The sequence below is a fragment of the Anarhichas minor genome, unplaced genomic scaffold (genome assembly GCF_050575085.1).
Source record: "Anarhichas minor isolate MPS153535 unplaced genomic scaffold, ASM5057508v1 ptg000027l, whole genome shotgun sequence".
In the NCBI taxonomy this organism is placed as follows: Eukaryota; Metazoa; Chordata; class Actinopteri; order Perciformes; family Anarhichadidae; genus Anarhichas; species Anarhichas minor.
In genome coordinates this window covers 11,294,619-11,319,119 of record NW_027466473.1, presented here as the reverse complement: position 1 = coordinate 11,319,119, position 24,501 = coordinate 11,294,619, and the positions used below count along the sequence as shown (strand labels likewise).

At 42.4% G+C, this 24,501-nt stretch overlaps 2 protein-coding genes across 10 annotated transcripts; both read right to left on the bottom strand.

Moving 5' to 3' along the window:
* Window positions 1-1,214: 1,214 nt before the first annotated feature.
* slc7a3a (solute carrier family 7 member 3a) lies at window positions 1,215-7,147 on the bottom strand. The gene is made up of 11 exons (XM_076102380.1): window positions 6,781-7,147; window positions 6,528-6,689; window positions 6,135-6,318; window positions 5,931-6,046; window positions 5,305-5,527; window positions 5,080-5,219; window positions 4,842-4,944; window positions 4,386-4,615; window positions 4,110-4,276; window positions 3,798-3,906; window positions 1,215-3,686 (listed from the first exon to the last, which is right to left on the bottom strand). The coding sequence occupies exons 1-11, from the start codon at window positions 7,145-7,147 to the stop codon at window positions 3,532-3,534; spliced, it is 1,956 nt and encodes a 651-aa protein (XP_075958495.1). The 3' UTR covers window positions 1,215-3,531.
* A 143-nt stretch (window positions 7,148-7,290) lies between these two features.
* Window positions 7,291-24,318, bottom strand: LOC142960521 (sorting nexin-12-like). 9 transcript variants are annotated; one of them, XM_076102383.1, is made up of 6 exons: window positions 23,941-24,318; window positions 21,964-22,059; window positions 21,498-21,622; window positions 21,058-21,148; window positions 14,293-14,442; window positions 7,291-7,428 (listed from the first exon to the last, which is right to left on the bottom strand). In XM_076102383.1, the coding sequence occupies exons 1-6, from the start codon at window positions 24,103-24,105 to the stop codon at window positions 7,399-7,401; spliced, it is 657 nt and encodes a 218-aa protein (XP_075958498.1). In that variant the 5' UTR covers window positions 24,106-24,318; the 3' UTR covers window positions 7,291-7,398. The 9 variants fall into 9 exon arrangements, 5 of the variants coding, with proteins under 5 accessions (XP_075958498.1, XP_075958500.1, XP_075958499.1 ...); XR_012956330.1 differs by lacking the exons at window positions 7,291-7,428; window positions 14,293-14,442 and adding exons at window positions 14,462-15,567; window positions 16,120-16,211 and having other exon boundaries at window positions 23,941-24,316; XR_012956333.1 differs by lacking the exon at window positions 14,293-14,442 and having other exon boundaries at window positions 7,292-7,428; window positions 21,494-21,622; window positions 23,941-24,317.
* Window positions 24,319-24,501: the final 183 nt, after the last annotated feature.

Here is a 24,501-nt window from a genome sequence, read left to right as displayed (position 1 = left end):
CATGTTTTGTGTTTTTAGCTGTTCAAATTCTGGCCTATTCATACTAAAAAATCTATTTTAAAAAAATGTGTTGAATGAAAAATAATTCTCAACATACTGTGTGCAAACCTCGAATCCATAGTTAATTTCATACATACATTCTTATCGTTTGACCCAGTGATGTTTTGAATTGTCCATGGTGACTAAAGGGGAGTACACTGCCTATCTAATGCTTTGCATGTATGTAGCTCTCGTTTCTCGGTCACATTTACGCCCCAGAGAGCGCGTGAGTTTTTAAAAGGTACCACAGGTTCTTAATATAGACCGAGCAGATATTAGAGAGACAACAGGCCTCTCACACAAGTGTGTGTGTGTGTGTGTGTGTGTGTGTGTTTAACTGTTAGGGCAAATAACACTTAAAGAAAGTGTGACAAGATTGGACAGGTGTTGTAAATTAGCATTTCGCTACAAACACTTCATATGTCCATATCAAATAAAATAAACATAACATTAAATATTTTTATGTTGCATTGAGACTTTTTTCTGTACTTAAATTAATGTAAATGTAGTTTTACTTAACTGTTACATACTTGCTTACTGTGAATAAGAAAGGGCAACACAGACTGTTGAAGCTGTGCGTATGACATGAGTTTATTCTGTAAAGGATAATTGACTATATTTTGGGGTTAGGGTGTAAATCTGAATGACAAATGGCACAAAGAGACACAGTTAGAATGTCTTTGGTCACACAGTGAAGACAGTTTGTCTTCACGAGTCAATTTGGAGGCAAAGGTGCATTCGTTGATGAAGTTATTTACTTTTTACGGACAAGTTATATGTTTTGAATGTGTGAAGGCCTTTTGTTGCACAAATTGTTGTTCAGTATAAACTATTGTGATCGCCCCTGGTGCTACGAGAACTGAGTGTTTTAGAAATCGGGCGTGAGCAACTGAGAGCAACTGTCACACACATTTTGTATTTCTAGCTGTTCAAATTGTGGCCTATTCTAAAACCACTAATACTGACTGAACAAACATCGATTAATACCGCGCAGAGATAAAAGAAATTATTTATCCTGTTGTTGCAGGGTGAGAGGTTAGTAAAACAGCCAAAGGGTGGAGTCATTACATAACTGAAACACAGTCATGAGCCATCACAGGTGACTCATGGAGGAAACAGTGAAAATGGCCTCCAGCTTTCTTTAAATAAGAAGTAGATAAAACACACACTCTGTCTGCCATAAGCATGAATTCTTTTATTTTAAAAAAACACTGAAAATACAGCTCATTTTTTACATGTCAGCGATATGTACGGAATATAAAACAAAGGGAAAGAAATGCTGTTAATGCGATGGAGAGATGATAGAATTGATGTTTGAAAGGCACAAGGGCTGAGTATGAAGAGCTCTGTGTGACGCACGTCACTGCCACAAAACCCTTTAATGATATCGCTGGCAGGCAGAGCTCATAATTCCGGTATTTGAATTGTCCCAAATGCAGCTGGGCCTTTTGTTTGACCGACCCACGTGTGTTTCTCAGGCAGAAAGATGCTTCTTTAGGCACCAGTCTATTGACTCAAGTCCTCTGGAAACTAGAAACTTGAGAAACATCTTTGAGCATCGACAGAAACGCTTCAACATCCAGCGGGACAATTTTTATCTAAAAAAGGGCTCAATTTGTATATTGTGGATTTCAGTAGCTTTAGGTGTCAAATGAAACGCCTTCCAATGTAATTTACGAAAAACATCTCTGAACAAATTATACTCAAAGTCATATGTTAAAGAAAGTGTTTGTATAATTTACAGCATTATGCAAATAAAGATACATCTTCAAACAAATACTGTACATTCTACGGTAACGCTCTATCCTCGAACAATAAACATACTATAAACAATAAGTTACATCGACTCTACAAGGTTGGGGGTAAAAACAGTTTCTTTCATATTTCACAATTTAGAGACCAACTGTTAGTGTTCATTTGGTCAGAAAGGATTAAATCATTTGACGCAAGACATGTAAAAACAAGAAGAGTCCAAAAAAGCAAACTAAAAACTGTACATGTAACAATTAAAATACGTTAACATCTAAAAATGATATTAAACCGATTTTGACCGATATGACACAACAGCAACCTGTCCCTAACAAACAATACTTATAATATTAACATTTCTATCAGTAGAAGTAAATAAAGTAGTAAAAACAAAGTACAGTTGAATACAATAAAAGTAAAAGTGAACTCAACAGACAAAAGCCGCCAAGAACAAGTTTCAATTGAAACTAAACAAGAACCTTTGTGAGTCTTTTCACAAGAAAGTAAAAACAAAAAGGTGATTAAGTTGATGAAAGACGGTCAGAAACAGATCCCCAGCTCCCAGATCAGTCGGAGGTGGACAGATTATATGAACTGAAGTTCTAAATGCTTGTCAGGAGATAACGTAATGTCATCAATGTGCGTGTTGAGTGCAAATCTCATCAACCTCCTCAGATCTGCCAAAAATAGCTCGATACAGCCGCGCAAAGAATATGAAACAGACGGGTGCAAAGTGTGTAAATCATCTGGAATCATCAAATTAACTAGATGGGTTTTATTAAAATTCATAGCTGTGTTTCGGAGAAAAATCATATTCAACCAAATATGGGTAAATCCTATGACTCTTGCAGTTAATTTCTGTTAAAAGCCTTTTTAAAAACATTTTAGTTATTTGGTTTAGTTTGGAACAAAGGCCACAAAATACCATTTCAACGCGTCCATAAGCAAGAACAAAATTGAATAATTTACAATAAGTGACATCCCATTTTAAAACAGGGTGCTGTGTACAGCGACTGTGTGTGGCTGTTGTCTGGGGCCAGAGGGGCAGAAGTGCGATCTGTAACGTTCTCCGGCCTCCGATACCGAACCGAACGGTGCAGATGACATCGGCGTCGTCTCTGTGCTACTGACCCGACAAGCAACAGCCTCAGTGTCCGTTTACTCACAAACAAACTAGACACGCCAACTACTGAAGGCCCCGTCACTTTGCGGTGGCTCGTGCTTACTGAGGTCTAAGCTGATTGATTCAAGTGTCGATCATAAGGTAAGTGCTAATCTTTAGTGATGCACATAGTAGTTATTTGCCCCTAGTGGCTCCACACGCAGCCACCAACAAACGGAGAGGAAGCAAAGACGAGAACAGTTAAAAGTCTAACATTCTTCAAGATGACGGAAACCAGAACTTGGATGAGGAGACCCGCGGAACTCTTTGTTAGTTAGGTCCATTCGTAGCATGTGTTAGCGGCAGGTGAAGATCTCCCAGAGGGCTACGGCTAAGTACAGACAGACAGATTGAAACAGAAGCATGGGCCAGAGAGCGGCTCTCTCACAGTGTCCAGCCATCAAGTTAATCAGCCCCCAGACCAGAGGTAAGATGTGTGTGTGTTGCCTCGCCTCCCTTTTAAACCCGGGGCTGCGTTCCGAGCCGCTTACATTGCAGCATTTGGCCGCTAGTTCAACCAGACTGCCAAAAATGAGTGCAGATGCTGCGGCAACCCTCCCCCAGGTCTACGTCCGCGTGCATCAGGGGCTGCTGCCTGCTTCCATGTCGCTGTCGTCCGCAGCGCCAGTGTAAATCGGGCCCTTGGTCTGCAGCGCGGGCTCGTATTTACGTGGGGAGGACCTTTTGGCAGCTTCACTGCTGTTCTTCATGCCATAGAGGAAGTAGATGGCGAAACCTGGGAGGGAAGGAGAGACGCAATGGGAAGTTACAAAACGCTCACACGAGTGTGTGTGTGTGTGTGTGTGGTACTAGAAAGGAGTACACGATTAGTAATGTTCCAATGTACCGATAAGCATCCACACAGCGAAGCGGCACCATGTCCCCCGGTCCAGCTGCATCATGAGGTAGATGTTGACGAAAACGCTGAACAGGGGCAACGCGGGAAGCAGAGGGACCTAGAGGGATGGATGATGTGGGAAAAGGTCAGCGCGGCTATTTTAAAATTCACCCGGTTTCTGCCTGAAGTGGCACTCGGCGAGAGAATCGGGGAGCAATGTGTGGCTCATAAATAAATAATAATAATAATAATAATGCCAAAACAGAGAAATCTCTTTTCTGTAACGCAAAGGGTCTGTTTGCAGGGTTTGATCGGCCTTACCTTGAAGGTGAGAGCCTCTTTGCTCTCAGGCTGCCTGCAGATGATGACAAAACAGACGATGCAGAGCAGGGTCAAGATGACGCATGGCACCACGACGGCCGCGTGCCCGGCCAGCAGCTCTTTGAGACAGTTGGCGAGGATAATGCACAGTACCGTCATAAAAAGTGCTGCGGAGAGACGAGAAGGAGACAAAGTTACTTAGAGACGCAAATTTGTCTTCTCAATCAGCTCACAAGAGTCACCAACGATCTTTAGATCCCTGCCAGACACACTTACAAATAATAGCCGTGGTGGCGTAGACGATGTTCCCGGAGATCTTCGTTGGGATCTTTCCACTCGGGCAGAAGAGCAGCTTGGCGGTGAAGGTCTCGCGGACCGGCTTCTCCTCCGTCTCCATGCCGTACTCGTCGCCACTGTCCCCTCCACTTACAGCCACCTTCTCCCCCTCCACCAGCTCCACAAGCTTCTCCGTCTGGCTGGAGGAACTCAGGGTGCCCGGCTGGTACCTGCGGCGGGACAGGAAGTGTGTCACAGTGAGTGAAAAAAACAGGGAAACTAGAAATATTGGCACACAAACAGGGGCTTTCATCGAATGTATGGTCATTCTCCAAAGCCAGATTGTTTTATCTGTACACACATAAACTGGCTTTATGGCTACCAGCACCTAGAGAATATTCAACACATGATTACAACTTCGAGAGTGTGCTTGCAGGGAATAACAAAGGCGCTTACCTGAGGATGAGGACACAGATGGCCACTAAAGAGTACGCCAACAGAGTTCCAATGGACATGAGGTCGACCAGAGCTGCCAGGTCGAACAGGAAGGCCATCAGAGCTGGAAGGAGAACATTTACACTGTTACACATCTCTGTAAAGTCAGATAGAGGAACAAAGAACTACTTCGGTGGCTCAGGTTAAATGTACAAAACCAGCATCTGTCATTTACAGCTTCAAGAGGCAGTGAGCTTACCCGCAACAACGCCAGACGCAATGGTAGCCAGGAGAGGAGTCTTGGTGCGAGGGTTCATCCTGGACAGAATACGGAACAGCAGCCCATCCTCCGCCATGGCATAGATAACACGGGGCATGGGGAACATAGAGCCGAGGAGGCTGAGAGAAGGTCAATAGTTAGTACTGGACGTAGAGATTTAAAAAGACACACTGGGGAAAGCAAGAGTACAATTTCCCTCCTTACCTGGTGGACAGGGCGCAGAGAGAGCCCACAGCCACGATGTATCTGGCTGGAGACCAGCCGACGTAAGTGAAGGCCTCGGGCAGAGGACTCTGGATGTCCAGCTGGTAGTACGGCATCATGAGGGTTAGAGCGGCAGACACACCAAAGTAGGCGAAAAAACAGATCAGCAGCGAGGCGACGATGCCAATGGGAATGGAACGCATGGGGTTCTTTGCTTCCTCGCCTGAAGACGACAAAACAAAAAGAGGTTTGAGTTGATAAGAAGCGTTCACATGAAACAAGGCGAACACACCGACCAGTCGTGTTTTTGTATGCTGCTTGGTAAGCACGTAAATGCGTTGCAGTCTTCACAGCACCTGAACAACACTTGAAGGTCTAGGCGCAGTAGGTGGAACACGTTACACAACAACCGTTGTAATACAGGCAACAGGTGTTGCGTCAGCCCAGCGCTGTTCACAGATGATGTGGAAACAAATCCCAGATGTTCTTATGCAACACTGAATGAAAACACATCATCAGAAGCGGTTCCCCCTCATGTCTGGACGATACTAACTTCCCAAAGCATGGGAAGCAACTCGAGATACGCCTTCACATTGCCTACGATGTAATTATGAAAAACCACTCACTTGTTGTGGCGATGCAGTCGAAGCCCACGAAGGCGTAGAAGCAGGTGGCAGCACCAGACATGACTCCATTCAAGCCAAACGGAGCGAAGCCACCCACGCCGAATTGCTCCTCGACTCTGAGTGACGAGAGACACTTGGCAATCAAACACGGGCGAAAACAGCGAAACGATGAGTTCCATTTGCTGGCGGCAGTGAAATACTCACTTCGGAAGCCTGCTGCTGTTGGTGCTGTTTATGAAGCTGATGTAGTCGTCCTCCGTCAGGTTCCAGTTGGCCGAGTCCCCCTTAACAAAGCCAGAGATGATCACGAAGCCCAGAACTACCAGATTGATGCCTGTGAAGATCTTATTCACCAGCGCCGATTCGTTCACGCCGAAGGCCAGAAGTCCTGAGGACGGAGAGGAGAGGGATGTAACCGAGAGTTCACATGTCAGACCAAGAACAACATGTCCTGCTATGTGGGCGGATGTGTTCGTACTTCATAGCGTCAAACAAACCATGAGTCAGCGACACCAATTAACCAAATATTTGTTTTTCTAACACGGCTACTGGCGGGGCCACACGCTGCAAAGTTGGTGTGACCAGGGGTGCACTCACCAGAGAGCAGCAGGACCAGGATGAGGGCGAACAGGTCCGGGTACTCTGCCAGCACATTCCCTGGCACCTTCATCGTCATGGAGGCTTTAAAGAAGCCAGAAATCTTTTGTTCGACCAAGCTGTCAAACGTCGAGCTCCACGCCCTGGCAACACTGGCGGTACCTTTTAAAAGAGAAGAAAGGCAATTATTTAAGTCAACAAGGTCGTGATTAAAACAGGAAAACAATTCCACCGCAGCTGAAGAAAAGCTCACCTATCACATAGGAGAGGATGAGGTTCCACCCAGTGATGAAGGCCCAGATTTCTCCGACTGTCACGTAGCTGTAAAGGTACGCCGAGCCCGTTTTGGGGACTCGGGCGCCAAATTCAGCGTAGCACAGGCCGGCCAACATGGAGGACAGAGCGGCGATGAGGAAGCAGAGGACAATAGCCGGACCTGCCTTTTCGCGGGCGACTTCGCCGGCGAGGACGTAAACGCCGGCGCCGAGCGTGGAGCCCACGCCCAAGGCAATGAGGTCCAGCGTGGACAGGCAGCGGGCGAACCGGGTCTCTTCACAAGAGCAGTCTAGGGCCCGGCGGCGCAGCAGGGTTTTGCCAAAGTTGGCCAGCTTGGCGGCCATATTTGCTGTGACTGTGTGTGTGTGTGTGTGTGTGTGTGGGCGCTGAACCAGGCTGTGTTTTAAATCCTTCTAGTGTGGGTGTGCGTGCGATCGACACAGCTCAGACTGAACACGTGTGACTGATCTGAGCGTAGAAGGACTTTGGGCAGATGGGTAGTTAAAGCAAGTTGCTTATTGATCCTTCAGTAGAGGTAGGAAGACTTGGGCAACAGTCACTCGAGCACGCAGAACAAGAAGCAGCAGGTCTGTAGTTACGGTGTTTTGCAGCAGCAGATTAGGACCTGGGAGAAAACACAAGAAAACAGGAGCTCAAAACAGGGAACTATTCAGTCAGTGCCAAGGCTTACATTTCACACAGATCTCCGTGTGCCGTGCAGCAGGATCATCGTGTCGTTTCTTTCCCGGAAAAGTGTTCAAACAAACACAAGTGCCCAAAGATTGTCACCTCGACCTGGTCTCTCCAACCTGGGCTGTACAAATCAACTTCACAACATCGTAGAGTAGGTTTATTTAAGTGTGACACCACACACTGTGCCTGAGTGAGTTTAGGTGCATTTCAAGTGAACCCAGGTAGCACCAGCGATGCTGGAAACTTTACTGGAATATTCTTCTCCTCTTCCACAAAAAAGGGGAATCGGCAGGTTAGGTGAGACAACAAACAACAACACACGTTTTCACTACACGAGAACCTGTATAAATACCAGTTACGCAACTTCCAGGAATTCCAACCCCCACCTCTAACCGCAACATGAGACAAGGAAGAGCATAGAAATGATCTCATGGAGACAAAAGAAAACCTCATCCCATGCTACTTCATTTCGCCTCAACAAATAAACCTGCCGTAGTACGCGCCCATATAAAAACACATGAACACCAATTCCTCAGCACTCCCTGCACTATGAGAAAGAGCACTTTACTACGTGTGTTGTTTCAACAGACGGACACCGACGGGGAGAAGCCTGGGAAAGCCGGAGGCTGTGAAGCGATGATATGGTTGAATTCTGCAAGCTAATATCAACAAGGGAGAGGAGGACAGCGTGCACCAGCAGCTCGATAAGGTGAACCAGCTGCACTGGGAGGCGGTACAGATAAAAAAATACACTGCATCTATAAAGACTGACCCTTACCCCGTTTATAAAGCCACAAGGAAGGTTGTTTCAGAGCGCTGTTCGGGGCCCATTCCACCTGCTTCGTTAACAGGTTATCCGTTCTACTAATTGGGCCAAACTCGCAGGAATAACCAACGCCGCTGCCGGGATAATTGGTCTCCCCACACCCGACCTAGCAGAGCTCAACAATAAGGCCGCTAACCTCGATAAAACAGGATTTCACACACCGACTCAGCCCGGGTGCAGGTTCAGAGCACCTGATCCTAAAGAGGCCTCGCCGATGATGCGCTTGGGAGTAATAGTAGTCACTGTTCCTTAATCGTAATGCAGTGCACAGTTGTTATTGATCATTGTCGCATTGCGTCATCAGTGATTTAAAGAAAAACAACTGATGAAATGATCCTCAAGGACGACGGCAGCACATTTCACGTCAGTAGTAAGAGCATGTCGAGTTCATCACAGTGTGAACGATAATAATAACAGGTTCCGCCTGTTGGTTCACTCCACCTTGATTAGACAAAGTCCTCCTTCACACAGCTGCTCCTGCTGAGGGACTCATTGAGATTAAACACAAATGTAAATACTTTATACACTCCTAATTTCAGAAAGCAGGAGCCATGTTGGCTCATTTTTTAATGGAGGGAGGTGTAATTTTGCAGGGTTAAAAATGTCACACAATAAAGTTGACTTTATAAATGTTGGACTACCGATCAATCAAATCTCTCAAAGAGGAGTTTCAGCTGTTGCTCTTGAGATATTTGACAATGCTAATATACGTAGCAGAAATAACATGGCTCGTCAAAAGGAGGCGTTCAAAACAAAGCCATGTGTTCTGTATTGCAATAGACGGAGGAGCAGCAACGAGCTGTAATGAGGTTAGCAGGTTTGTTTCTTCTCCAGATAATCCTCTTAGAGAGACTGTGGCAGCAGTTGCAGCAATGCTAAGTCAAGAAACAGGACCATTATCCCAGAAGCCTGCTGTAACCGGAGCACGACTGGCCCGAGTCGTTGGTCATAGTCCTCCAACATGAAGAGCCTTTTAGTTTGTTCCATTTTAAGATAAACTGGAATATACTCTGGTTGTGGGTTTGCAGAAGAAACTAACCAAGAGTACAACACTGTTTACAATTTATTACCGAGACTGTGGCGGCCCGCCAAAGTCTATTTTGTCCCGCCATGGTTTCAGAATGAATCGCACATATTTTTTTCACTTCTCAACGGGTCCGCTGGCTGGTGCGCAGCGACCGTCTCTAGTTTGGCGCGGAAAAGTGGCTCGTGGTTCCGGCCATGTCACCTTAACAGCTACCCGCGTATTTGAACCGCAAGTTCAGCAACCCACCCGACCCATGACTCTTTTGCTGTGTTAACCATTAATATGTATACAACCAATGTGTTAATGATTCAGTTATTTACAAGAACACTGTGCAAAAATACTTAGTTAGTAGTAAAAAGTCCTGCAGTCTAAATTTTACTTTCACTAAGTACAAAAGTACGAAAGTATTGGTTTCAAAATATGTCGACAGTAAACGAAAAAATATACACATTATGCAGAATGGCCCACTTTAAATAATATATGCACGGCAGGCCTATATCATTGGATTACAATTATTGACGTATTAATGTGTTAATCACTTTAATGTTTGTGCTGGTAAAGGTGGAGCAAATTTCTAAGACTTTATATACTCAATATATACTATTTAGTTACACATCATAGTTAATTAGTTGATTTATGTTTTGTATTAAGAATCTGAATCTGCAAAGTAGCCTAACTAGTAACTAATATTGTCAAATAAATGTAGAAAGTACAACATTCCCCTCTTAAGTACTTCAGTAAACTAAATGTACTTGGTTACACTCTACTCTCTACAACCAGAGAGTAACATGAATCAAGGAACTGAAAGCGGCTGCTGCAGGTAACACGCTATTCTTTTCATGTGGGCTGTTACAGAGCTCACAGGCGGCACATTGGTGAAGACACAACGCAGTGGAAACTGGCATACAGTAAAATCGGCCCCACTTACACAAACGGGCACCCGCGTGAAAACCACGAGGAAAAGATTAGAAACTAACTGACGTGAAGGAGGCATCGACCCGGGCAGAGGGGGCTCGAGCATTGCTTTAATGAGACCACCCTTAGGGAGGTCTGCACTTTTTTTTAAACCTTGAGGTGTCGGCAGACGTGGAAGAAAATCTCACTGTGAAAGCAAAATACAAAGATGAATGATATTCTTTTCTTTCTTTTTTTACTTGAATTTCTCCCAATATGTTTTCACAGCTTCACAGTTTCAGTGAAGCATTTTTGTCCCGCTTGGTAAAAAGGTGTGGACGCCGTGGGTTCGAACCCCCCGAGGAGATCACAGCCAGCCGGGCACAGTAGTTTAGCAACAAATGTTTACTGACACAACATTGACACTCTCAGATCTCACTTCCTAGTGTGTGAGTGGAAAATGCTACTGGAATGTCACACCAAGTGGAGCGGGAGAATATCCACCGAGTCCCAGTTTCCCATCAGTCTTCAGAGGGCTGAATGTTTATTGTTGGCTGCTCTCGGTGTTGTTTGCATTTCATTGTTTGACAGTATTTCTCTCAACACTTAACTGTACTCGGCAGGATATTCTCTTTTGAAATGGTTCGACTAGAGGAGCTTTGATAAAGACGTTGTGTTGATTTTAGGGTATTAATAGAATATTGCCATTGTACTGAAACATTGCGAGAGCTTTTATCCTGTGTGCTGTGAGAAAGAACAGGCCAAAATTAGACCACAACATGATCTACAGCTGAAAGGCCTTTTTTTCCTTCTTCTGCCGTCTTTTTTTAAAACTGTCCAACATACCGTGTGACCCGAAACTTCGCACAAACTGAGGAGCAAGCATGTTCTGCCTGAAGCACTTTAAACCTTGGTTTTTAACAGGACACGGGGCATGAAAAAACTTGATAGCACGGCAAAAATAGACGATGAGGAAGGCTTTAGTCACTCTTTCACCCCCCCCGCCCCATCTTAGATTCACACATTTAATAAGTGTGAGAATACATTTCGGCCTAACCTCTGATCCACAGCCACACTCGCCCTGTTCCAGACAGTCGGCCTGGTCTCTGTTTCTGGATCAGTGTTTCACTTCTTCTCTTTACTGCCTGTCCGGGTGGAGTGACGGATGGGCCCGATACGTCCGTCCGCCTCCTCAGCACTCAAACCTAGTTATCGGGTATCACTGCACTAATAGCGTCAGACTCAGAAGCTCCTCCGCTGCACACCATTTATGGATGAAAATAAGAGATGTGTGGTGTTTTTTTTTGTTTGTTTTTTAATTGCTTTGAATTAGAATAATCACAAGTACTCTTAGATCCTGCTCTGAGTATAGAGTAGATTTCCTCTTTCCAGGACAGTGGAGTTCCTCTATGAGGAACTTAAGCAAGTTAACCATTGTCATGGTGCATCTTTATCAAATGATTAATAGTTAGTCATGTCAGTGGTAGTGTTTGCAGATAAGATAAACATGAATAATGTTCCTGGTGACAACACAACTGTCCGTTAATTTGTGGGGCCAGCAGCTGAACATCCACAGAAAGAGGTGAATGTGAACTTGTGTAACCCTGGAAGGTACGTCTGCATCACGACGGGCTGCAGAGAGTCAGGGACCCGTTCTCAGGCACCTCACGCACACACAGACAGACCAACAATGGTGTTCCAGGCGTTTAGAGCCAGGAATGTGTTTGCATGAGACACACTTTAGGTTCACATTAAGGCTGTATGTGTGTTTGTTCATGTGTGTGTGTGTGTAAACTAAAGTAACTGTGGACAACAGTGAGACCGAACTGAACGACCCTTAAAGTCACCTGGCTGAAAAAGCACTCCTGCCAAAAGCACTGCTGTGCGCTGTGAGACGGAATGTGATAAACTACGGATCTGTTCTCTTTCCCATGCCGACCGATGTCAGAAGCATTAACATCAAAGGCCACGAGAGCATAAGTAACCGACTCTTTCAAAGAGAGGATAATCAGCTGGACGTGTAAGAATGCCAAGATATGTCTACTAAACTACGCAGGTCAGAAAAGATTAAGCCATGTATGCAGACAAACGTGACAGCGGTGCTCCGTGTAATTGTTCCCTCTCCCAGCATTTAATTACACTGCGACTAGTTAGAAACAGGCTGCCACATTTCCCAGCCTCAACCACAATAAACATGCATTTTGAAAAATCTGCCAATTTGTCAAGTCGAAATCTTGACTTGATGATGATTGAACTTAAGAAATGATCACCCATAAACGGACCACACTCCCGCTCCCTGATCCCAAGAGGTAGTTTGTTTAAGAGGATGCAACAACTGCAGTGTAACAGGCCTCCTCCTACACATCAAACATTGTGAAAGACACCCGCCGTTAATCCTGGTTATTCGTATGTCTGGCTAACAGAAAAGCTCAACAGGGTATCAACAGTTACAGTGCAATAAACAGTTGGTAAATATACCTCTCAGTTTAATGCAACACAATGCAAACGCACTAAAATTACCATATTGGTTCGATACCTCTTGGAAAATAAAATGAAGTACGTCAAGGTGGAATGTTTGTGTTATGTGTTGGACTGCATACTTGTCTTTTTACAAGGTGTACCTAAGATGTTACGCCCTAATACATTCCTAAAAACAATCAGACATGTTTTAACTGGTTAAAAAATGAAAATGCCCTGGTAACTCTGGGGCTGTTACCTGTCAATAACACACAAATTAACAATAATTTGACAATAATAAAGAAATTAACAATCAATAGCAACAGCAAGGACAGGGAATGACCATAAAACCTGACCAGATCAGCCTTTCTTTTGGCTTTTAAGAGGTTTGTCCTTTACTGTACTGAGCTGGAACTACCGAAGTGTAAATTTAGCCTAGATTACAATAAATAAATAAAAAATAAAGGTGACATGTGGCTACCTGGTTAGTCCGACAACGTCTCCACTCCCACTAATCCGCCTGACCACCGCTAATCAGGTCGGGATCACGTTACACACCCAGACGCTCTAGTCTTGTGTTTACTAACACAGTAATAACGCCACCTTTTTAATTAATGGAGTGGCATCAAATCGGCTGATGCAACCTACGCATGGTTAACACCCAGGACACAGACGATGGGCTAGTGAACTTTACCCGGAAGGAGGAGTCACTGTGACAATCGACAATTTGTGGTATCAAGGCAACTATAGGTGCTAAATTAATTTACACTTAAACTAACCTTATTTATGGACAGTGTCAGATATACTAGGCGATGTTCAGCTGTCCATCTGTCAGGGAAGAAGACACCAGCTAGCTACGTGGCTCTGCTCGGTTGTCGCGTGGTGGATATGTTGCCTTCGTAGATCACGGAAACATCTTAATTGCCCAATGTACACACAGACCTGGCGCTTATAGAGTTTGTCTGGTACATTTAACCATTAACGTTAGTTGGTCAATGTTGTACCAGAATTCAGAGTTATATATTTTGATACAGGGTCTGTTTTGTTTAACGATAATTCTGGGAATTGGTAGAAATTCGGGGGTCTGTGAACGCAGCACTACGGTCATTCCACGCCCTACTCCCGGGGTGAGTTATCCATCTAGGACCACCAGGACCACAACATTGAATGGAAACACGGAAACGTGTCGAGCCGTTTGTTTGAATTCTATGTTTTTAAGTTGTAACGTGTCCCCTCGCAAAGGTCACCTCATCAAATGTCTACTTTATACTCTATTGTGGTTTCCCGTGCGCGCGTGAAACTGACTGATTCCCCGCTTAAATGACAAATGTATGCCACCTCAAAAATAAAACGTCAACTACTGTGAATTAACTGAAAACGTGTGTAAAACCCGCTCGGCTTGTGCGGCACGTTGTGTTCATTGTAAACATTACTGAGCCAGTACAACTGATAACACAGGAGGGAGGATTGCATCAGACCATTCACACGTCCTCGTACGTCAAACGGTCGGATAAAATGTCATCACAAGACGACTTTTATAATAAAAAATAAAATGTTGAATGGTATGAATGAAAGGTGATGAAGGGCATTACCTTTAATGTCTTCTGTGTGATAGCGGTGAAAAGAGCTGTGAGCGTGCTCGCTGATGAAATATCCCGCTCTGTTGAGCGTGTGCGTGCTTTTGATCCGCCGCGAGGGGCGGGGTGTAACAAACTGACGCAACTGGGAGGCGGAGCTTTCCACTGTTGAATGGAAATACAGAGGTAAGAATTTATGAATATACAAATATTTACTTTTCCGATAAAGGTGCAGTGCTCTGGTATACATATGCAAGCTTGAACGACAAAGCAAATAAGTAAAACAAGTGTTTAAGATACAGAAAACGAGTACACGCGAGAGAGAGAGAGAGAGAGAGAGAGTGTGTGTGTGTGTGTGTGCGTGCTTTTCCGTAGTAGGAATGCCCATATATGGAACCCCCGCGTCAGCGTCCTGCCCCTCTGAGAGCTATGTACAGACCCTGGCTCTCCACTCTCTCCACTATATCCGCTGTTGCTTTGTTCTACAGATTAAAAGAAAAGGAGGGAAACCCAAACTATTTCTTTCATGTGCATTTGCACTTAGTGACCTGGGAATGTTGAAGGGTCAGTGGTGGCGTCAAAAACACAAACTTTTACACATGTTATTCTCGTGTCACTCACTGACTGAAGCATCATCATACAAAATGTCATCTCTGAATCTGCCCTGTGTATGAGGACATGCTGTGACATCATGCATGTAAATGAGGGGGAACAAAAACTTACTTCAAAATAATGTGGTCTGATGCAACAATGTGGCATCAGGGTTGAATTAGTATTTCTCAATGACAACAAAATGTTTTGTTGAAAACTGTTTTTTTAAATCTAGCCTATACTCTCGCTGGTTTCTCCAATGTTACCTACCCACGCTTTCATACAAAATACATCATCAAGGTTTTTTTTATCAAGCCTACCTAAAACATTGTGGATAAGACAATCTCACCACAAGGTACATTTAGTTTACAGTATTTAAAAGTGTCACATGAACATGTAACTGTTCCAATTTCCATTTTTACTTTGAGGAGGCTTTCTATTGCTCCTCTGTAAAAGTTGACAAGAACTTGGTACAGGAATTTTGCCTTCTTAAGTGTCCTTAAGAAATACAGCCGTTTATGAGCTTTCTTCACCAGGATGGAGATGTGTGAGGACCAGGCCAGGTTGTTTGCGGTGCTGATTCCCAGGAACTTAAAGCTGCTAACTTGCTTCACCTCTTCGCCTCCTTTTTTTTTCTAAAATCAACAATCAGCTCCTTGGTTTTACTGACGCTGAGCAGAAGGTGGTTTTCTGAACAATCTACCAAAAAAAAAAAAAATCCATAATAGTTTGATACATTTCAAGATCCAGCCTTGGGGTGCCCTGGATAGACGCATACAAGACGGGTAATAAAACGGAACTGACGGTTAATAAAGTTGTAAACCGTGAGCTAATACGGTGCTTTAGTGTTGCATATTCTATTTGTAATACATCAAATTACCACAAAGCACCTGACACACAGTAAAAAGGGTCTTTGGGGCCTGTGTAAACCTAAACCTCAGGGCAGCTGCCCACTTCACTCCGTGAAGGAACACATCATTTTGACAGTCGCTTAGAGGTTAATTTTACTTATGGCATGTTTACTTACTACAGTGACTTTATATCAGAAAGTAGTCAGCAGTGTGAAGCATCTAATAGAGTTTGTGCTGACAAAATAGCACTAAAAACAAAAATTAGGGGCCACGTTGACTTTTGGAATGAGAGAATCTGTGTGAATAAATTGCGTAGTAACGTACACACCAAGCCATTGAAATGCTGTCATTCTTATACTGTTCAACTGTTGTTGGTTATTGTAAATTGTTTCCGACTTACGTGTAAAGGTTTGGACTTCTCTTTCTCTATTGTTTCTGTTCCTGGGAAAGGCTGGATTTATTATTTTTCATGCTTTGGACCTATAACCTTACCTTAAACAAACAAACGAAAAGATTTGTGAATTGCATTTTCTCCCTGTCCGTCCATCGAACTCTGTCCGATGGCGCTCTAGTAGCCGCACTCGTCTCCCCTTTTGTACTTGCCCAGTCACACTGCTTTGGGATGCTCTTTCAATTTACTTCCACTTCATCAACCTAATCCAACTGGGTGTCTCTGCAAACACAACCGGCGTCATGGCTGCACCCTGGGCTCCAGTGTTAGAACCGCTAACTAAACACCCCCTAATCTCTGCCTTGGCCTACTGTGCCCGTCCTGTCTGCTCACTTTCATTACTCAGGACAAGGCCAGCACTTCAAAGCTCACTAGTTTTGTAGGTCACAGTTCTCTATCAAATTCCTTTTTCTACTTGTACTTCTGTCTACTCATACGCGCCCACAAATGGCATGCTTGTGTCATCCTTGACGAGGGATCCCTCCTCGGCTGCTCTTTCTAAAGGTTTCTCACCTTTTATTTCTTGACTCTAGGTTGGATGTAGGGCAGGGGTGTCAAACTCATACAACACAATTTCATCTCAAGTGAGCCGGGCAAGTAAAACATTTTAACCTATAAATAACAACGCCTCCTAATGTTTCCCTTTATGAAAACCACAATTAATGAACAATGCATGTACAAAAAAAGATGATGAACAGTCTCAGATGCCTCGCTGATCTCTTACCACTAAAAACAGACTGCCGTTTCCTCAAACCTGCCAAAAATGTATTCATCTTCTCTGCTCTCACTTGTCCTTGCAAGTTCTTGTATTTTCCGCTATGAGGAGTCTAGTGGCGCCGAACATTATATTCCTTGCACACTGAAAGGTGAACACGCCAAGCACACTGCTATTTTCCTCCACCGTTGGCTGCTGCGTGAACAGTAATCTACGCTTGACAGTGTTGTGTTACGTAGCCTGTAGGTAAACAGGTGGTATCTATAACAGCGCACAGGGCCTGACACTCTAATTAGGACAGTGCGACCCCTAGTGGACCAATAGGAATGGCAGTGTTTTTATTTTATTTTTTATTTGGAATTAAGGACTTCTGTGTAATTTTCACACTTTGCAAAATCATCCAGTATGTTTGATTTAGGGAGTCATATGCTGTACAGATTGTAAAGCCCTCCAGAGAAACCCCTGTGATTTTAGGGATGCGTAAATAAACCTGACTTCTCCCATTTTTTCTGACAGGGAACCCTGTGTAGTTTAGTGCAACACAGGTACCAAACTATATCAACAGTTTAATGATGCTTTTTTTTCATTTTCATTGTGTCCAATGCCTTTTGATTACCTGCAGATCAAGGTCTACATTACAAGATCATTCTGGGACAACTTTAATCCACCTGTGGGCAGAATTCCTCTTCCCCTGTTAATCCCTTTATTTCCTGAAGGCGAGCGACAACGAGAAAAAGATTAGAGGATTTTACAATCCATGTTTCGTGAAACAAAAAGACCCAGTGTTGCAACTGAAGAGCCTCAATCTGTACTTATGAGGCTTCCTTCCTACCACATATACTGTATTTCTTTAATTTACTGCACTAAGACTGTGCTCAGGTTATTGATATTTATTAGCCTTCCTTTGCCATATAGTAGGGTTATCTTTATTAGTGATTTATCTGCTGTTGTTTTCAGTTTTGTCTATAAAATGCTAGGAATAGTAAAAAATGCCTTTTTCCAGTCCCAGTGTCTTCAAATTAGTGATAAAAATAACAACTTTATTTATATAGCACCATATAAAACAAAGTTACACAGTGCTATACAATATAAATAAAATCTGTAATATAAGATATAAAATTACTTGTTTTATCTGACCAACAGTCCAAAACCCAAAGTTATTTAGTTTACAATTATTATTATCAAAAGTCGGCAATAAAAGTTAACCTATAGTTTCAGCTCTTAATTACATAAAACCAGTTTCCAGTTGTTATGGTGCATTAAGATCCACGTTACCATATGTAGAGTAAAACAGATCTGTCACTGTATTACCACTTTATTAGTGTGAGCTTTGGAGCAGCACGTGACAAGATCCATTGAGATATGGTTTAAAAAAAACTTTGTTGAAAAAAAGTCTGAGGAGCGTATTCTGTCACTTCATTTAAGGGAACTTTGCTCGCTAACATGTTGGTCTCAACCTGATGGTCATTGAAATAATGCATTGTGAATTAAAGAAATGTGACTTTTTATTTAAGTGAATTCTTGAGCAAATTTAGATATTGAATTAACCTGTTTTTAAATTACAAAAAAAGTCTAACCATTTGGTAGAACCTCCGGTTCAGTGGCTGTGAATAGCTGGTTTTCAATACATGTTCAGCACATGTTGTTTTGTAGAGGGTGTTGTAGTTTTACTTTAAGTCAAAGGTAGTGTTTAAAATGAATAAACAAATTATGCTGACTGTTCAAAAGTATACACTTACCAGTTCAAAAGTAAACACTACAGTTTGACAGTTTCAAACAATGAATCTTTATGTACAGGCTGTAACATTTATGCCAAGAAAATCTTCCTCCAATATTTGTGCTCAAGCGTTTTCAACCTCATGTTCTTTTTCCATGTCATTGTTAAATTAGGTCATCTGCCAATCTGCAGCCATTCATCCAGCTCCCATGATGCTCTCTGATCCGTCTCAGTGCTTCTCAGTGCGACACACTAATCTCAAACTGGAAGGTGAGTTTTACTGATTCTATTTCTCCTCTTTCAAACTCAAAAGACACATGTAGACATGAAGCAGCAGGGAATTTAATTGGAGGACAGAATTAACAAGGAAGTTCCTCGTCACCAATGGTGGAACTGCAATGATAACATGTATTAATACACCTCACAATAAAAAAAAGAAAGAAAAAAAAAGTGCAGAATAAAGCCTAAATGAAATAAATGCAGAATAAAGCCTTATTTCAGATCATTAAACCAGATGCTGATTATGCCTTTAAACAATGAAATATTGTTCATATAATGAACCTCTTGTCACAGTGCTTAGATATGGTTATTTACCCAACTTAACATTCCCAATAGCTGATTAGACAACACACAGCCAGAGTGTAGGCATGATGACATAACAGCTGAGTTAAAACAATTAATCATGAAACAATCCTGTCTAAGAGCCTGTTCAGAACATACAACTCTAAATATTGACTGGACCGATGGTCACTGTCTTTCTCATGATGCTACATGTTGCTCGACTTTGGGAAGTTATCATCAAAATCACACCTCGGCTAGCAAAAGAAGACATTAATCAAAGCAGGAAATTACCCTCAATTTAAACTTGGTCAAAGCAATTTAAAAGACATTCAGAAAACATAATAATCAATTGTAAAAAAAAGAAAGAAAGAAGCTATGACAAAAGTTTTATATGGAAACATGTTTTGTTTTTCACTGAATCAAAAAGAATGCACATACTGTATGTGGAATGACTGAATAAAGACACAACATCAAACAATTTATACATTGGATCTCTTAGTTTTGTCCAGGAGCAATAGTTTTTCCAACACCGTCGATACTTATCAGTTCTGACATTTCCACCAGCTATATAATGACGTGATGTCGAAATAAATGTACATGGGGCAGGTGCAGCAGTCTGTATTGTCTTTGCAATAAGAGAGAGAAAGAGACAGACATGAGAAATAATAATAGAGACATGTTCAAGCTTTTATGGATTTGGTCACTGCTGTGAATCTCAGAATCTACGGATGCACCGACGTAATGTAATGGCACAACATTATAATACTATTCAGAGAGAAATAATATCACACTTGTTCGTGTCTGTAGAAACGGAATTAAGAGAATTAAAGATCTGAGTAAACAGACTCAACAATAAGATGGTCGATCACAGGCATGTAAAGAAAATAATAAATTGCGGGTGACACTGAGACAAATATATTGCAAAGAAAGCGTGCAACTTTTGCCATGCAGTCAATGATTAGTGCGGTTGACAATGACATCGTATCAGGATTAGTTTGAGAAATGTTTCCCAAAGAGCTCTAGTCAATGGTGATGTACAGTACTTATAAACAATAGTTCACATAACTCAAAACTCTAGTAGTGGCCCGATACTGGTGGAGCGAGAAACTTCTGGAAGCCAGTTTTGAAGAAACAGCTGAATAACTCTCGTGCACTCATTACCAATTAAAAACGTTCAACTGCAAATGAGATTTTACGTTCATTTTCTTTCATGCTTGATAATGGGTGATGCAAAACTGGCTTGCAGAACATTCTTCCCTTTTGCAGCACAGAGTGACAGTTTGCAGTCAGACCTCTGTGATCGTTGATATTTGGTTTTACAATTCTACTGAAGTATCTGTGAACTATCGCCTTTGGTCTTTACGGCGCCCATGCAGCCACCTTTAACCTCCAGAAAGACTCTTGAGACCGGATCAAATAAAGCAAACTTACTTCATTCATACCTATACAAAACAAAACAAAACAAAGAACAAAACAGGATCAAGATCTTTCATTTACAGGCTGCATGTATGTTGAACATTAGTATGCAATCATGAACATACGACGCTCATCAGGGAAAGACTGAATGTATCCAACATCACTTTTTAAGCGTGAAAATTGTGATTAAGCACCAAGTCTTCAACAATACAATCCCTAATACTACGCGGGTGCTTTCCTTATGGTGCGCTTATAAAACAAATGCACAGCAAAGACTGTTTGAATCACTATCAACCTGATGTATAGTAGAAGAACATACTCTAACTCCAAGATAAAGTTAATATGACTTATACAATGGAATACGCAGGGTGAGAGAAAGAGAGAGAGAGGCAGATAAAGCAGAAAGACAGAAAGGAGAGATTATAAGACAGTCTGATCCTTAACCCCCACCTCCCCCTTAGTAACCCGAGTGTCATACTTTTCCAGGAATGTAGTGGCGGTCAATGCCTTCATCTTGCAGAAACATGTGAAGACAGCGCTCATTCTGGGCCAAGGGATGACCTGCAATTCTACAGAAATATACACACAGACGGACAATCCACAAAATGTACTTGTTTTAAGTGCTTTTCATGGAGACTGGTGAGATACAATGGTGGATTAGTTTGTTGACGCCCGAAGACGGATTAGGTTATATCTTGTGTTGGGCAATGACTGACTCTACTAATAATGACATGTGGATTTCAGTTCAGGCCAACACATTTCGTGGCTAGAAATCTTACAGAATAACAGCTTTGAGACAAGCTTCACCAGATTTAATCATCCCATAAAGGCAATTCTTCAGGTGGCCGATACCTTTGATTGATTTACATCGGAGAACACAAAGTGTGTTAGTTGTAATTTAGGGCTGAACTTACTGACCTGTTGATGAACTGCTCCAGGCCCGATCGCCGCTCCTCAATGAAGGACTCGTCAAAAAGGCCCCCATCGCCGCGGAATGGCAACTGTCTCTTCAGGGCTTTGCCCGGCAGAGATGGTACTACAATCTGAAGGTGTCGGGGATCAGCACAAATGATAGGAAAGATGACAAATATGCACCAAAAAATACGAAATTCAAAAGTCCACACTCCCTGTGCTGTAAAGTCACAATTGCAGACAGTTACGTCAATATATTTCCAGCTGAGTAATAAACTTATTTGAGATGGCAATGCAGAAGCATGTAAACAAATAAAACCTACATCCTAATCCTACTCTTTACTTTAATCTAGAAAGTCTATTTTCCCACCTGCAACGTCAACATTGTCAGTTATTAGATCATTGTAACCATCAGTTTGCAACAGCCAGCCTGCTTAAATGATTAGACGGCAACACATAATTGCTCACTCACCTTACTGTCTCTTTCCAGCTCAATCTTTAACCACTCAAAGTCACTGTATCTTCTTCTCACACAGGATTCCTTCAGTTTGAAAATGGGAAGGTTTGTCTGCACAGAGAAGTAGAATTAGAAGACAAAAAACAACCCTAGATTTATTAAATTTAATTATTTGGACAATGTCTGCAACTATCATGAGAGCTGGGAGGCATTAACACCATAATTAGACTTAATTAATGGCATGAAAGCAAACGAGACTAGTTCGCTAGTTTGACGTGACAAAGCAGTTCATTCTCTATGTATACCTCTACAGTTGAATCTGGTGCTGCAGCGTATGTTTAATAATCATTATAGATTACTTTATGGGCAATTGATAAAACATTTCGTTAAACCAAATGTGAGCAAATAGTGAGAAATGTCAAATTCAGAGAGCAAACTGTTATGTCCTATCAACAGTGTAAACCCCAAAGAAAATCAAATTACAATAATTTAAAGAAAGAGAAAAAAGCTACAAATCCTCACATTGGAGCAGCAAATGGTTATCAAATATCAAAATAATTAATTTAAACACTAGTTTTATCTGTACTCAGTGGCAGTTTCAAATGAATGGCTTGTGCACAACAAGTTAAAGTGATTTTTAACCTTGTTTCATGTGTTTATTTGAAATATAATTAAAGATGCCCGCCAAGCAAACCTGTTTCACGAAAACGTGGAAAAGTTTACGGTTCGATTGCAAAGGCAGATTGTGTGTGCAACTCATTCATTTACAGTATGTCTCAATGCTTCCGTGGTAATTGAGTACATCTTTTGCACAACTCACATGATTCACTGCTGTAGACAGTCTGTTGTCTGAGTGGAGTGTGATTAAACAACACTTTGTCTGTTGTATTTGAACATAGACTGGTCTGTTTTGTTTAAGTTAGTCTGTTGTATTTGAACATAGACTGGTCTGTTTTGTTTAAGTTAGTCTGTTGTATTTGAACATAGACTAGTCTGTTTTGTTTAAGTTTGTCTGTTGTATTTGAACATAGACTGGTCTGTTTTGTTTAAGTTTGTCTGTTGTATTTGGATATGCAAGTTAACTAAATATTACGTTGAACTAGTTAACCCCACCTCTGTCACGTGGGGTAATAAACCTGCTTACATATATGAATTAAAAAACATTCAAATGAAGAATTATAAGAGACAAATTCTACTAAGAGTCACCAACATTTGAAATTGTAGTAAAGACAAGTAAGTCACAATTATGACAAGTTAGCATCTGCTTCCTGAAAATGTTTTTTAAATGTAGCAGTGTCAGCAATTTTGTAACTCACTCTTACAAGCTCAACTGCCTGTTTACTTTGTGAAGAAGTTAAACTTACTATCGTTACTCCTCTTACTATAACTAATAACTACTGTTAGTATTCGCATAATAATAATAACGCCCGATAAATTCCAACTTGTTTTGAGAAACAAACTTCACCGCATGTAGCTAATTTCTCCCGTTTCCATTAAACTGACGACATTTTCCAGCATTAGTAACGTTTTCTTAAGTGTCAACGGTTAACGTTACTCTTCTCATACTTTCAGACAGTAGTCTGTTTAAAGTATGCTTGTTAATGTTGTCGTCGACAAACATACTTGGCGTAAGACACCTAACCTTCTTATATACCGTCTATGCGTCTCACGTTAGGCAAGCAGACGGTATTATAGTAGTCCTGGGTGTGTTCACGAAACTTCTACAACCCAGCCTTGCTAACTTAAGTTACACCTCAAACGCTCTCGCAGGCCACTGACAATCCCCGGTCCTTGATTTTTACTGGAGCGCCATCTTGACCTACTCCAGGAGCCCACCGTCAACGTCACAGCCCAGTCGCTGTGTTGACTCCAGAGCACAGCGGCTAAACATGCTAACTAGCTCGCAACAACACTGTAATTACCAGTTAGCTTAGCAAATAAAGGCTAACGCCTCAGCAAGGTGTGTATGGCTCGTGATTTTGGACCACCTACCCGCATGCGAACTTCGTAATTTGTGTACCGGTTCCGTCCAACTCCGACGGTTTGTGGATCACTAACGTCTATTTCCAGGTAGTTGCTGGGGGGGCCGTAAGCATCCGTCAGGTCCTGGGGCTTGGAATTCAACCGGCGAGTGTCGGCCACCGCAGGATCTGTCATTTTGTCGGGTTGTAATTTTTGGACGACCAACGGCGAATCAAACCAACTAAATGCACGGTGATGTCTTAAATCTCATCTGAAGACATCAATTGATTGCGATAGCTGATGGGTTCAGCTAGGGAAGTAGCGTTAGCTGACTTGTATCGCTCTCTTCGTGCGGGGGCCAGCTGCCCTGCGCCCTAACCGTCATGAATCTGAAAAATGCGTAGACTCGGTTCCTTACTCTGGGACACTCTCCTCACTCCCTCTAATGGACAGGGAGGTAACTGTACAGGGCACACTAGGTGGCTCTAATGTCAATCATTGCAGCAGCGCAACATACATTTACACGTAAATAGACAATAGTAACGTTATATTTATTAAACAGACAGGTCATGAGCATACTGGATGTAGGAC